The following is a 15,811-nucleotide window of genomic DNA, read 5'->3' on the forward strand; positions in this document are numbered from 1 at the left end:
TTTGTCATCACTTGTTTTTCTCTAGCCAAAAGCCTTTTTTGGAAAGGGCAGCTGAATCAGACCAACTGCTCAGAACAGCTGGAGGTGGGGCTGCTGGCCCACCAAGAGGAGAAGAGGAGTGGATTGGGTGGGGGGTGTCTCCCCCAGCTCTCCAGACTGTGGGGTGCTTTCTGGGGAGCAGACTCTCATGAACATCACCTCAGGAACATGGCTTTGGAGACCGTGTCTCTAAGAGGCATATGGCTTGCCTCAGAGGATTTCAGGGCCTGGTTTAGATTAGTATCAGAGCATGTGGGTAACGGTAGGCCCTGCCTGGTGCCTGGCCAGACCGAAGAGGGTCCCTAGAGCTAGGCACTGGGGGCTGCTTTGCTGGGGTCGCTGGTGGAAGGTCCTTCCTCAGCCCATCCTCACTGTGAGGAGCAGTCAGGTGGGGCCTGCCAGGTTCCACGCGCCCACGGGGAAGGGCTTACCATCAAAAGCAGGTTTTTCTTTTTGCATCTTGACCCTTCCTGCCTCGCCAGTTTATTCTTTTCTTACTCTCCTCTACATGCACACACTTCAGAAACTATTCCTATCTTGGAGAATTTTGTGTGTGAGGTCAAGGCAGCAGCCGTTCTGAAATTTTCAGAAGTCCGTTAACCTCAGCCATCTGGTATACCAGGGGCTGGGGGGGAGGGGCAGGGGTGGGGCTGGGAGATCCAAACCTGGGAAAAAAGACGTCTGAGGGGACGAAAGATCTAACAAAGCCCAAGTACAAAAATCTATTGCAGCTTATTTAAAGGCCAGTACTGTCCAGGAGAAATGTAGTGTGAACCACGTGTGTGATTTTAAATGTTCTGTAGCCACGTTATGGAGAAGGCAATGGCACCCCACTCCAGTACTCTTGCCTGGAAAATCCCATGGACGGAGGAGCCTGGTAGGTTGGAGTCCATGGGGTCTCGAAGAGTCAGACACGACTGAGCGACTTCACTTTCACTTTTTCACTTTCCTGCGTTGGAGAAGGAAATGGCAACCCACTCCAGTGTTCTTGCCTGGAGAATCCCAGGGACAGCGGAATCTGGTGGTCTGCTGTCTGTGGGGTCGCACAGAGTCGGACACGACTGAAGCGACTTAGCAGCAGCAGTAGCCACATTAAAAAAGAAACTGGCCAAATGGATTTTAATATCTCTTAACTCCCTGTATCTAAAATATTGACATTTCAGCATGTAACGAATATGAAAGCTGTCGAGATTATTTCTGCTCCAGTCTTCTAAGTCTTGTACCTTGCATCTCCAGTGTGTTTCAGTGTGCACAGACCACATCGCAGGGGCCCGGCAGCCACTGTGACTCCTGTGTTAGACGGTGTACACAGAAGGCTCTTACCCAGAGTGAATCAGCATGTGTTTCATGTTGTTTAAGCAATTCGTATTTTTTATTTCTCAGCCATAGAAGATTTCAAGCTTTCAATAAGAGAGGGCTGGTGTGGTAAAGGATAGAGTCACTGAATGGAGTAAAGGTTGGAGTCATTCAGTACAAGCTTTCCACGTTTCCCTCCACACCTTACGACCGGTGAAGACCCAGAGTGGTACTCGGTAGAATAATCGGGAATAATCGATACCTTTCCACTCTTGTCCTCTGCTTTATAACCCAGGTCATCACAGAAACACTTGAGCACTTTTGCTGTTTTCTAAGAAGGTGGGGAAATGTGCAAAGTGGGAAAAGTTTAAGAAAGATGCTGTCAGGCGTTACTAAAAAGTGCTCTGGCGTGGGAAACCGGGGAGATTCTTGGGAGGGAGAACTCGCGGCCTCCTCAGAGAACCCTCTCCCTGTGTACAGCTGGGGGCCCACGGGGGACTGGGAGGAGCCCGCGGGGGGAGTGGGAGGAGCCCGCGGGGGGGTGGGAGGAGCCCGCGGGGGAGTGGGAGGAGCCCGCGGGGGGAGTGGGAGGAGCCGGTGAGGGAGTGGGAGGAGCCCGCGGGGGGGTGGGAGGAGCCCGCGGGGGAGTGGGAGGAGCCCGCGGGGGAGTGGGAGGAGCCCGCGGGGGGAGTGGGAGGAGCCGGTGAGGGAGTGGGAGGAGCCCGCGGGGGAGTGGGAGGAGCCCGCGGGGGGAGTGGGAGGAGCCCGCGGGGGGAGTGGGAGGAGCCCGCGGGGGAGTGGGAGGAGCCGGCGAGGGCGTCCTCACCTGCTGTGTCCCTCCCATGCCCCAGGGTCGCTGACCCCGTCAGTCCCTTGGGCAGAGCTGTCGCAGGAGCCCCACGTGTTGCGGGGACCTCAGGAGTCTGGCTTTTGCCTTCGGAAAGCTTGATAGATGGACTCCGTGGATGCTCGCTGGGGGCTGTGGTACCATAGCGGAGGGCACAGCCCTCTCTTTGTGAGGCAGGATCAGCGGAAAAGAAACCAAAACCCAAAAAGCAACGACAAAATAACATGTCTGAGTCACACACTCTCTTTGCCCGTTTTCTGCTTTTGTTTCCTGCTAATACAGAGAACATTAAGTCAGGAGTGGGAAGGTTGCTGTCCTGTGACTGGTGTGTGTTACTTATGTGTAAAACATTCAGTTCCTTGCTGTCTGGTATATAATTTTCTCTCTTTATTCGTTTTTTAGGCAGAGGAATCTTGTAAATGCAATGGCTGGAAAAACCCCAATCCTTCGCCCACGCCCCCCAGAGCCGACCTGCAGCAGATCATCGTCAGCCTGACGGAGTCCTGCCGGAGCTGCAGCCACGCCCTCGGTGAGTCCCGCGCCTCCGGGAGCCGGCGGTGTCCCCTGAGACTCTGCCCTGCTGGGCTCGGCGGCTTAGCCAGACTTGTACACCTCGCCTCCGAGGAGGCCGCAACACGAGCCCTGAACCTCCTGGTGCTGCTGGGAGGCTTCTCGTGAGAGGCGAATCCTGCCCCGTGTGCCCTCATTCCTTTTTTTCTTGAATTTATCGCCTGTGCCGGGTCTTCGCTGCGGCTCAGGCTTTTCTTGAGCTGCTCTCTCATCGCGGTTCGTGAGGGCTTCTCATCTGGCGGCTCCTCTGGACGGGGCTTCAGCTGTTGGGTCAGGAGTTGTGACCCTCGGGCTTAGCCCATCTGCGCGCGGCATCTTCTGGGATCAGGGCTCGCACTGTGTGTCCTGCGGGCGGATTCTTCGCATTCTCCACAGCCGCTTTCATCCCTCTCTGTCTCCGCTCACTTTCCCCAAGAGCTGGGCTGACCACTGACGGGGGCGGGGCAGGGGATTGCCAAATGGGACAAAACGTGGCCGCTGAACTAGTTAGGATAATACGTAGCATGTCCTGATTCACTCTGGTTTTTTTTTTTTTAATTCTTTTCTGATTCCCTGAACTTTCTGGGAGTGCTTCATTTTATCTTCATCTTCTTTAATTAACTGGCTCTGCTATCTCTTTTCTTCCTTGGAATTGTGTTTGGTAAATACTTACTTGTCTTTTCCGTTTCAACGTTCTTATCTGTCCCTGCAAGCTAATCACTGTCAGCCTAGCCAGACTCTGCCCAGTTAGTTACCAGGACTGTGGTAATATAGTCTGTGTCCTGATGCTAGTTTTAGGACAAACATTTTCTTTTTAAATTATATTCTGTCTGAGTGGATAAAGGTTACTGAGTAGTTTTCCCTAGATATTCAAATTCAGATTCACAAGGGATCCTGGACTGGTGTCCATACTTTTCTGCCTTCGGTCATCCGGTCTCCCAAAGAACGGCGCCCCGGCCACACAGCCTAATATACTTTATCTTTTCCACCTGCCCCCTTGTGAGGGGTGGGTGCTCTTAGCCATCATCTTTCTCTCAAGCTTCCCGCTCATCTCAGATGGAGCATCAGCCTTCGTTAGCCAGCAGTTAGGTCTAGTTTGAAGTGTGATTCTGTATTCAGCTAGAGAGGGTTTCAGCCTGTATAGAACAAAGTAGGAAATAGTGCGATCTCCTCAGGAAGTTACCGCACCAGAGTGGCCTGAGAAAAGGAACTGGAGAGACTCAGTCTCACGGGGGGTGTGAGTGCACCTACACTCACAGCTCTGTGTGGAGCTAACTGGTGTCTCTTGTGGCGCTTGAAGCAGCCAGTGCAAAGCAAAGAGGCCAAGAGTCTCAGGACCGTCTTTGCTTGTAACTCACCTTTTCCACAGTCATCCCTGAGTGATGCCCTTTAGAATTGCCTCGGGGAATGTGACGCAATAGAGCTCCTCAAACACTGGACTTGAACTGTACTTGGTATTGATTGGGAAATCCTATTATCCTTCACCAATTAACATTTAAAAACAGAGTCGTCTTTCTTATTTAGCTGAGCAGATTGTCTCCTTTCCGAGCACACAGGAATGCCCAAAGGCAGAAACAGCCTTTCTCAAAGAAAAGCTGACTTTGTTCCCTTTTACATTTCTTAACAAGCTGTGAAAACAAATACCCGTACTGTACTATACATAATTGAGAATGGGAAAAAGGGTACACATCCTTTTTAACCTGACACACCCATGCCAGAAAGTGAACCTAACTGTAAATTGGATGTGCCTTCAGATTAAAAGGGCAGCTATTAGAGCCATATTCATGATACTGAAAAACTAAAACAACCTAAATATCCCAATGAAAGAGGTCCTTGGTTGAATTATGAAATTCATCATTCAGTTCAGTTGTTCAGTTGTGTCCGACTCTTTGCGACCCCATGAATTGCAGCATGCCAGGCCTCCCTGTCCATCACCAACTCCCGGAGTTCCCTCAAACTCACGTCCATCGAGTCAGTGATGCCATCCAACCATCTCATCCTCTGTCGTCCCCTTGTCCTCCTGCCTCCAATCCCTCCCAGCATCAGAGGTCTTTTCCAAGGAGTCAACTCTTTGCATGAGGTGGCCAAAGTACTGGAGTTTCAGCTTTAGCATCATTCCTTCCAAAGAAATCCCAGGGCTGATCTCCTTCAGAATGGACTGGTTGGATCTCCTTGCAGTCCAAGGGACTCTCAAGAGTCTTCTCCAACACCACAGTTCAAAAGCATCAATTCTTCCGCGCTCAGCTTTCTTCACAGTCCAACTCTCACATCCATACATGACCACTGGAAAAACCATAGCCTTGACGGACCTCTGTTGGCAAAGTAATGTCTCTGCTTTTGAATATCCTATCTAGGTTGGCCATAAATTTCCTTCCAAGGAGTAAGCGTCTTTTAATTTCATGGCTGCAATCACCATCTGCAGTGATTTTGGAGCCCCAAAAAATAAAGTCTGATTGTGGCTATTAACAAAAGATGTATTTTCCAACATGCAAAGACATTCTTAACATATTGTTAATGAAAAAAGCAGGCCAGAAAGCAGCTTAATTGAAGGTTTTATGATTTTGGACAAAATGGCAAGATCCACCAGCCTAAGTTCAAATCCCAGCTCAACAACCAGTAGCTGTAAGCTGGGACATATTATTTAATTTGCCTGGATCTCCAATTTTCCAGTTCTGAAATGGAGTCAGTGGTAGTATTTACCTCATGGGAGTGTTTGAGGAGTAAATGAATTAACTCCAATCAAAATTTTAGCACAGTCCCTGGTGGAAAATTCATTATTCCTCTTGTTGGAGTTCTTTACTTCAAACAACGGATGGGAACTCTGTCCAGCTTAGAGGAGAAAACCATGTTTGTAAGAAGGGCACTGGTTGCTTTCACAAGCTGGGGACAGAGAAATTCGGAGTCAGTCGGGTCCTGGGGTCCCAGCTGCAGGAATTCAAGGTCCTCTGTCCAGGACCCTGGATGATTCCCATCCACTACCTGGAGAAGTATCTTGAGAGTCCCTTGAACTGCAGGGAGATCACACCGGTCAAGTCTAAAGGAAATCAGCTCTAAATATTCAATGGAAGGACTGATGCTGATGTTTCAGTGGTTTGGCCACCTGATGCAAAGAGCCGACTCATTGGGAAAGATCCTGATGCTGGGAAAGACTGAAGGCCAAAGGAGAGGGCAGCAGAGGATGAGATGGTTGGATGGCATCACCGACTCGGCAGACAGGAATCTGAGCGAACTCCAGGAGGTAGTGTAGGACAGGAGCTGGGTGTGCTGCAGTCCCTGGGGTTGCAAAGAGTGGGACACACTCAGGGACTGAACAAAAACCACTGCCCTGCCCTGGTTGGGGATTTAAATCTTCAGAGGAGGGGCTGTGTCATACAAGTATCCGTCACTTGCCCAGCCCAGAGTTTGACCCTCCCACTGAGAACCACCTGGAAGGCGGCCCTTCCCGAAGCGGGGGCCCCCCCTGGAGAGCAGCCCTGTGCATCACCTGACCTCATCAGGCCGGAGGCCGTGATACACGTTTCGGTAAACAGACTGGGATTGTCCAGAGGGTGTATGTTGAGTTGCTGCTGACAGGGATTTTCTCAGGGCGTTGGGGTTGTGGGCATTTAAAAAATATTTTCCCTCTTTCCTTCCTTCTGCTCCCCATTCGGTCGCTTCCTTAAAATTGAAACGTCTGCACATGTTCAAGTGCTCTTGGGATTATCACCAGAATGCCGGAGTTTGTTTATCCTGGTGTCAGGGCTCTGACACTAGGAAGCTTCCTCTTTTAGAAGGAGGACTATGCCCCCCTCCCTCCTCCCTACCTTTTTTAAAAGAACTTTTTATTGTGGAAACTTTCATGTATACATAAAGGAAGGAAGAATCATTTAATATAATAAAGAGCCTTGTATCCGTCACCCAGCTTTAACAATGATTAACATGTGACAGTTTCCCTCTCCCCCTTTTTTGGGCCAGAGTATTTTCTTTTAAGCAAGACATCTTTTCTGATTCCTGCAGATTGCTTCTTTTTCTTTATGATTTCTTTGTCTTTGACGGTGCTGGGTCTTCATCGCTGTGTGCGGGCTCTCTCTAGTTGTGCTGAGCGGGGCTGGCCTACAGAGCGTGGGCTTGCCACTGTGGAGCTTCTCCTGTTGCAGAGCGTGGGCTCTAGGCTCGCAGGCTGCAGTGGTTGCTGCTGCATGCAGGATCTTCCCCGGCCAGGGATCGAACCCGGCTCCCCTGCATTGGCAGGCGGGGTTTTGTCCACCCCGATTACTTCTTAAGTATTAACAACAGTGTAGAGGGTCAGGGTGTCATGGAAGCTGGACTTCTCAAAAACCTTTCCATCTGTGTGCACCGTGCTGTTTTCAGTCACTATTCTGAGCCTGGGGAATTTGGATCCTACAATACGTGTAATGTTCTCAGACTTGTCAAAACAAAGCATCCAGGCCTACCGATTGATAGGGTCTGCTCTGTCGATTTGCTGTTGGGTGTCCTTTGGTTCAGCCAGACACGCTCTTTTGACAGTGAGCTCTGGTTTCACACGGTCTCTTGATGGTGACTTGCATCCCGGGCGCCCTTGGCCTGCCTTAATTTGATGCTCTCTGTGTCTCCTGGGTGGAAATCGCAGGGCCCACAGTCTGATTACACAGAACGTTTGGTCGGGAGTTAGAAGCAACTCGAGGCCTGGCTGGGCAGTTTACCCGCCCCCTAACTGCTTTGGTCTTTAGAATCTTCACCACAGAATGGAGCTTGCTACATTTGTCTAATGAGCATTTGAATTGTAGCTGCTCCAAACTGAGATGAGCTGTAGGTGTGAAATCCAGGCCAAATGTTGAAGGCTTTGTATGAGAAAAAGTGAGATATTTCATTAATTTTGATTACATGGTGAAATGGTATTTTGGATATATTCGGTTAATAAAATGTATAGATATTCTTCAAATTAATCTCACCTATTTCTTTTTCCTTTAATGTTGCTACTGGAAACTTAAAATCACGTGTGTCAGCATTGTGTTTCTGTTGGATGGCGTAGGCCCAGAACATTCTACTCCATTCTCTGAAGTTATTTGATATTTGGGATTGTTATAATTACATCCAAAGTTTGACAAAGGGGCCTAATGGAGCACTTCAGTTGACCCAAAACATCTCCTTACTTTAGTATTAATCAGAATTTCTTATTTTTGGGACTGCTTGTTTAAGTGGCAGCCTCCCTCTATGACCAGGACACGAGGAAACACCCATTGTGATCACAACACAACTGGGATTTTTTGTCTTTTGGAGTCCGTTGTTGTGAACTCCGTTGTTGTCTCAGTATGCTGAGACATACTGCTTATTAAATTTGAGTAGTGATAATGTTTTGCAGTTTTATGGAGATTTCTTATTGTTTTGTTTTTTAATTTATTTATCTTTGGCTGAGCCGAGTCTTCCTTGCCATGTGGGCCTTTTTCCAGTTCCCGAGCGGGGGCTCCTCTCCAGCTGTGACGCTCAGGCCTCGCACTGGGGTGGTGTCTCCTGTTGCCGAGCGCCATCTCTGGAGCAGGGCTCAGTAGTTGCGGCTCCTGAGCTCAGTCACCCTGCGGTATGTGCGGTCCTCCCAGACCAGGACTGAAGACCACGGCGCCGTCAGGGAAGCCCCTGATTGTTCTGTTAATGTCATCAGAGTTTCCTGATACACACATGTATCTAAACATCAAAAAAGTGGAAATTGGTGTTTATTCGACCTGGGTTCGATCCCTGGGAAGATCCCCTGGAGAAGGGAAGGGCTGCCCACTCCAGTATTCTGGCCTGGAGAATTCCATCGACTGTATAGTCCATGGGGTTGCCAAGAGTCGGACACAACTGAGTGACTTTCACTTTCACGTGTGGTTATCTCTGCTTACCTGCTTATTTACGGTAGAAACTTTCCAAGCAAAGTAAAGACCAGCATTAACAGTGACACCAGACTTGTTTCTTGAGCAGCATGAAGCGTCTCACCGCGTAGCTTACCACCTGTGTTTTTCTAATGGAGTGTTGAAGCTGATCTGGCCTTTGTACCCCAACATCAAATTAAATCTCGGAAACTTTTGGAGATTTGGAGATTTTGGAAATTTTGGAAAGAGTTTTGGGTGAAGTAGCAGAGAATAGCTTTATTGGTTTGTCAGGCAAAAGGGGACCCAGCAGGCTAATGCCCTAAAAACTGTGTGTTTCCACCTGGCAGGTAGCGCGAAGTTTTACAGTAATGGTTCAGAGGGAGCCATCAGCTGGAGGACCTTCCGATTGGTTGGTGGCGAGGTCATTGGGAGTTGGCATCAAAAGCCTTGTTCCAGCTGCTCTGGGGTCTGCATGCTTACGGGCAGCAAACACCTAACTTCTCCCACGTGGTGGGGGTTTCACAGCTGAAAGCCGCTCAGAGTCATCGCTGTGTACCGCGTGAGGGGTCCCGGGACCCTGCCTCAAGGCCGCCTTCTTTCTGACTGCTCCTCCCTTGCCTCGCATCCCCTCCCTTCCCTGACTAGCAGCTGTTTGAACCTGCTGTTTGGAATTTCTGGAAGGTCATAGAGGAGGAATGAAACCTGTTCCTGTAAGCAAGAGATGGGGACAGGGGAAGGCTCTCCTGCCCGGGAGCCTCACAAGGTCCTGCCTGGAATCACAGGGGACCAAGCCCTCCTCTGTGTTCCCACCACATCGTGAGCCCCCACACCACCTGGTACCCCCGGGCCCTGTGTACACGTGTCCCTGGCAGACGCCGCGTGACTGACACGTGGGGCCCAGCCAGACACAGACACAGCCACCTGGGCCAAGTCTGCTTACTCCTCTCGGGAAGGGGCCCCTGTTTTTCTGTACTCTTTCTCCATGGCCTCAGAGTTGTCGAGAGCTGTGAGTCTGTGGCAGGATTCAGGGATAAAGCTGGTAGCATTTTGTGCTCACTTGGTATATCATTACTTTCCCAGCACCCTGAGGTCCTGAAGTCCTGGGATTGCTTTGAGCCCCCGGGGTCCTGAAGTCCTGGGGGATTGCTCTGAGCCCCAGGGTCCTGAAGTCCTGGGATTGCTCTGAGCGCCTGGGGTCCTGAAGTCCTGGGGGATTGCTCTGAGCCCCAGGGTCCTGAAGTCCTGGGATTGCTCTGAGCGCCTGGGGTCCTGAAGTTCTGGGGGATTGCTCTGAGCCCCTGGGGTCCTGAAGTCCTGGGATTGCTCTGAGCCCTTGGCTCCAGAAGTCCTCGGGGATCTCTCTGAGCCCCCGGGGTCCTGAAGTCCTGGGGGATTGCTCTGAGCGCCCCTTGCACCAGCCGGTCCTGTGCTCACACCTGCCGCAGCACCGGGAGCTGAGTCTCTTGCACACCTGGCTTCCCACACAGGTGTGCGTGTGCGTGCTCAGTTGTGTTCTCGCAGTCAAATCCGGGCATGCTCTTCTGCTTCAGCCCTCTGGCGCCTCTTCTCTCAGGACGGAGCCCCCTGGGCTGAGTGTGTGAGGGTAAGGCGCCTGCCAGCCCGTGCTCCCCTCTGCCTTGCATGTGGAGGCGCACAGCGCCGGCCTTGCCCTTCCGCCCTTCCCCGTAGGGGAGCCTGACTCACCTCTGCGTCCTGGCCAACCCAGCGCTTGGTACAGAGTCCAGACCTCCCTGTAGCTGCACTGCGGCAGTGCTCGCCTTGTTAACTGTGCTTCTCCAACCCTTGTTGCTTTTCTATACTGGACGGACATGAAGGCAAAACAAGACCAGGAGCTGACTGTGGCTCGGATCATGGACTCCTTATTGCCAAATTCAGACTGAAATTGAAGAAAGTGGAGAAAACCACTAGACCATTCAGGTATGACCTAAATCAAATCCCTTACAATTATACAGTGGAAGTGAGAAATAGATTTAAGGGACTAGATCTGATAGCCTGAAGAACTATGGATGGAGGTTCATGACATTGTACAGGAGACAGGAATCAAGACCGTCCCTGAGAAGAAGAAATGCAAAAAAGCAAAATGGTTGTCTGAGGAGGCCTTACAAATAGCTGAGAAAAGAAGAGAAGCTAAAGGCAAAGGAGAAAAGGAAAGATATTCCCATTTAAATGCAGAGTTCCAAAGAATAGCAAGGAGAGATAAGAAAGACTTCATCAGCGATCAATGGAAAGAAATAGAGGAAAACAACAGACTGGGAAAGACTAGAGATCTATTCAAGAAAATTAGAGATACCAAGGGAATATTTCATGCAAAGATGGGCTCCATAAAGGACAGAAATGGTAGGGACCTAACAGAAGCAGAAGATATTAAGAAGAAATGGCAAGAACACACAGAAGAAATGTACAAAAAAGATCTTCACGACCCAGTGATCACTCACCTAGAGCCAGACATCCTGGAATGTGAAATCAAGTGGGCCTTAGGAAGCATCACTACGAACAAAGCTAGTGGAGGTGATGGAATTCAGTTGAGCTATTTCAAATCCTGAAAGATGATGCTGTGAAAGTGCTGCACTCAATATTTCAGCAAATTTGGAAAACTCAGCAGTAGCCACAGGACTGAAAAAGGTCAGTTTTCATTCCAATCCCAAAGCAAGGCAATGCCAAAGAATGCTCAAACTGCCGCACAGTTGCACTCATCTCACACGCTAGTAAAGTAATGCTCAAAATTCTCCAAGCCAGGCTTCAGCAATATGTGACCGTGAACTTCCAGATGTTCAAGCTGGTTTTAGAAAAGGCAGAGGAACCAGAGATCAAATTGCCAACATCAGTTGGATCATCGAAAAAGCAAGAGAGTTCCAAAAAAACATCAGTTTCTGCTTTGTTGACTCTGCCAAAGCCTTTGAACTGTGTGGATCATAATAAACTGTGGAAAATTCTGAAGGAGATGGGAATATCAGACCACCTGATCTGCCTCTTGAGAAACCTGTATGCAGGTCAGGAAGCAACAGTTAGAACTGGACATGGAACAACAGATTGGTTCCAAATAGGAAAAGGAGTACGTCAAGGCTGTATATTGTCACCCTGCTTATTTAACTTATATGCAGAGTACATCATGAGAAACACTGGGCTGGAGGAAGCACAAGCTGGAATCAAGATTGCTGGGAGAAATCGCAATAACTTCATATATGCAGGTGACACCACCCTTATGGCAGAAAGTGAAGAGGAACTAAAGAGCCTCTTGATGAAAGTGAAAGAAGAGACTGAAAAAGTTGGCTTAAAGCTCAACATTCAGAAAACTAAGATCATGGCATCCTGTCCCATCACTTCATGGCAAATAGATGGGAAACAGCGGCTGACTTTATTTTTCTGGGCTCCAAAATCACTGCAGATGGTGATTGCAGCCATAAAATTAAAAAATGCTTACTCCTTGGAAGGAAAGTTATGACCAACCTAGACAGCATATTAAAAAGCAGAGACATTACTTTGCCAACAAAGGTCTGTCTCGTCAAGGCAATGGTTTTTCCAGTGGTCATGTATGGATGGGAGAGTTGGACTAGAAAGAAAGCTGAGTGCTGAAGAATTGATGCTTTTGAACTGTGGTGTTGGAGAAGACTCTTGAGAGTCCCTTGGACTGGGAGGAGATCCAACCAGCCCATCCTAAAGGAGAGCAGTCCTGGGTGTTCATTGGAAGGACTGATGTTGAAGCTGAAACTCCAATACTTTGGCCACCTGATGCGAAGAGCTGACTCATTTGAAAAGACCCTGATGCTGGGAAGGATTGAGGGCAAGAGGAGAAGGGGACGACAAAGGATGAGATGGTTGGATGGCATCACTGACTGGATGGACATGGGTTTGGGTGGACTCCGGGAGTTGGTGATGGACAGGGAGGCCTGGCGTGCTGCGGTTCATGGGGTTGCAAAGAGTCGGAAACGACTGAGCAACTGAAATCAACTGAACTGACATGAAGGGGATTGAGTTTTTCCCTAGTTCCTTGTATGTTTAGTTCCTTGGGCATCACTGGATTTTTGCTAAAATATCCATTGCATTCAGGGCCACTAAAAAGATGGCTGGTGGCGTTTATTCACAGAGGGGTTTTTATGGTTCATGATATGTACCTGTTCTATGCCGAGTGGTAGCTGCTAGCCACATGTGACTGATGACCAGACTTGAAAGGTGGCTGTTCCAGTTGAAATGTGCTGCCTGTGGAGAATGCAAACCAATCTTGAAGACTTAATATGAGAAAAGAATGTAAAATATTTTAATATTGAGTATGCATTGAAATAATTTGGTGTCCCCATGGACGGAAGAGCCTGGTAGGCTGCAGTCCATGGGGTCGCTAAGAGTCGGATAGGACTGAGCGACTTCTCTTTCACTTTTCACTTTCATGCATTGGAGAAGGAAATGGCAACCCACTCCAGTGTTCTTGCCTGGAGAATCCCAAGGACGGCGGAGCCTAGTGGGCTGCCATCTGTGGGGTGGCACAGAGTCGGACACGACTGAAGCAACTTAGCAGCAGCAGCAGGTTAGATATAGTGTATTACACTTAACTTCACCTGTTTCTTTTTACCTTTGTAAAAGTGGTTCCTACGGGCTTCCCTGGTGGTCTAGAGGTTGGACTGCCTGCTTCCCTGTGAGGTGCGGCCAGATATTTTTTAATTAAAATGTTTTTTGAACACCTATTAAAAAATGTTAGTGGTTGCTAGAATTTTTTTTTTAATTTAATTTTATTTTTAAACTTTACAATATTGTATTGGTTTTGCCAAATATCGAAATGAATCCGCCACAGATATACATGTGTTCCCCATCCTGAACCCTCCTCCCTCCTCCCTCCCCTTACCATCCCTCTGGGTCGTCCCAGTGCACCAGCCCCAAGCATCCAGTATTGTGCATCGAACCTGGACTGGCGACTCATTCCATACATGATAGTATACATGTTTCAATGCCATTCTCCCAAATCTTCCCACCCTCTCCCTCTCCCACAGAGTCCATGTGGTTAAATGTGGTTCTTGGGTTTCCCCGGTGGCTCAGCTGGTAAAGAATCCATCTGCAATGCAGGAGATGTGGATTTGGTCCCTGGGTCAGGAAAATCCTTTAGAGCAGGGAATAGCAAGCCACTCCAGTATTCTTCCCTGGAGAATTCCATGGGCAGAGGAGCCTGACGGGCTCCAGTACATGGGGTCGCAATGCCTGACACACAGAGACACACACCTACCCACAGACATGGCTCACATATTCCTTTGGACTGAGCTCTCTAGAGGGCTCTTACTCTTAAATGACCCTTTTTCTCCATTCCAGATGTGAGGTTACTGAAGATGAAACCCCTTTTATTTTTTAAATTCTTTCATTACAGTTTGTTTTTTTTACTGAAGTATTTGACCATGAAGGCCTACCACGTTCTGCCAGTTTAGGTGTACAGCAGAGGGATTCAGTTGTCCCTCTACCTGCTCACCCATCTATCCATCCGTCTCTATAGTGTTGCGGATTCTTTTCTGTTCCAGGAAACTACTTTTAAATTAGGAGACTTTTGCGTGTGGTCGGAAGCTGTCATTGAAGGACTTCATTTGATCTCTTCTAGCCCTGACCTCAGATTTCCAGGAACCGAATAGTATTTGAGCAGCTTGCGCATCCCCCAGATGCCGTGCCGCTTGCTTTCTGTCCGGTCCAGAGGAGCGAGCCGTGCTCTGGCCCCGCCGCAGGGCCTGAGGACCGGGCTGCCCCGAGAGGAGGAGGCGCTTACTGGGGGCCGGGGCTGGAGGTGCCAAGGTCACGGCCCGCGGGCGCCGGGCTAGGCCCGTTCGGCGAGGCGCGGCGCTGGGGTCCCTAGCGGGTGGCTGTGGCCCCCTGGCGTCTGCGTTCTGACCTACTGCACCGTGACCACCGCCCCGCCGGGGAGACGCACGGTGGTCAGCCTGCCGTCCTGGATGCGCCTCTCGCCCTCTGCGTGGTGGACGCTGCAGGACACCACTGCTGGAAGTGAGCCCGCCCCAAGTTGGGGGTTGGTCATTCTTGGGTAATTATGTGAATGCTTTGTACCAGGATCTCGGACGGCCATTTGAAATGAAGGCAGGGTCATTTAGGTTTGATTATCAAATTCCAGGTGGAAGAAAGATTTTTTTTAAAAAAACTTTTCTTTGGCAATGTTTTCAAACTTACAGAAAAGTGGTGAGAATAGTAACAAGGAACATCCCATGTATCTTTTGCCCAGATGTACCTGTTGGTAACATTTTGTCCTGTGCTCTCATATGTGTGTGCACACGCCCACACTCACGTATCACACATGAGTCTGTGTGTGTATGTGTCTATTTGTATGTATTATACTTTTTCTGGATCATGTGAGAATAAGATGCATTTACATCATGGCTTTTTCCTCTTAAAATACTTAAGTATATATTTTCTAAAAATCAGAATATTCTTTCTTATAAAATGTTTTTTGTTACTTTTTTGTCTGTGCTGCACAGCTTGCGGGATTCTCATTGCCCAGCCGCTCCCCCCCCCCCCCCCCCCCCCGCCCCAACCTCTGGACTGCCAGGGGATTCCCGCATATTCTTTTACATAACCTCAGTTTAGTTGCCAACTTCAGTAAATATTAGCATTGATGTAATACTGAATCTAGTGCTTGCTTGTGTTCCAATTTTAGAGCTGACCCAAAACTGTCTTTTCGAGCGTTTTTCCTCTCCATTACGCACCCGGCAGGCGAGCGTCACATCTGTATGTAGTTGCCACGTGAAAGTCAGACAGCAAGTCTCCTCTCCTCAGCACTTGCAGAAGCTTCTGACAGCAGATGCATAGGCTTTTCTACGCAGCTCTCCAGCAAACCCCAGCGTTTGGTGTCTGGCAACTTAATTCCAGTGCTACCTGCCTGTGATTAGCGCAGACCCCACAGGGTCCGGGGTCTGCACCCCCTTCAGATGCTGATCCCAAATTCAGGTCATCACCCATCTTTCCCACTGGCCAGCTGTAAACTGGAGGTTCCTACTCCTGGGCTTTGATAACTTTGCATAGTGGCTCACAGAACTCAGGAAAGCAGTCCCTAGATTTCCGGTTTTTTCATAAAAGGATACAAGTCAGGAACAGCGGTGGAGGAGAAGCCTGGAGCAGGGTGGGGAGCAAAAAGCACCTCCACATCTCCAAGCGGGCCGCCTCCCAGCACCTCTCGGCTTCCCCTCCCGGAGCCCCTCAGTTCAGGGTTTGACGGAGGCCTCTTAGACATGGTGGTCAGAGCATTGGCTGGTGG

The 15,811-nt window shown here is 49.4% G+C and overlaps 1 protein-coding gene across 1 annotated transcript in view; it reads left to right on the plus strand.

The window, feature by feature from the left end:
• Positions 1–15,811, plus strand: part of KAT2B (lysine acetyltransferase 2B) — a 96,659-nt gene that overhangs the window by 23,428 nt on the left and 57,420 nt on the right. Inside the window, exon 2 of the mRNA XM_055570032.1 lies at positions 2,585–2,711. Coding sequence (XP_055426007.1) covers positions 2,585–2,711 — 127 coding nt within the window. The remainder of the gene's footprint in view (positions 1–2,584; positions 2,712–15,811) is intronic.

This window comes from Bubalus kerabau, chromosome 2, assembly GCF_029407905.1.
Source record: "Bubalus kerabau isolate K-KA32 ecotype Philippines breed swamp buffalo chromosome 2, PCC_UOA_SB_1v2, whole genome shotgun sequence".
NCBI lineage: Eukaryota > Metazoa > Chordata > Mammalia > Artiodactyla > Bovidae > Bubalus > Bubalus kerabau.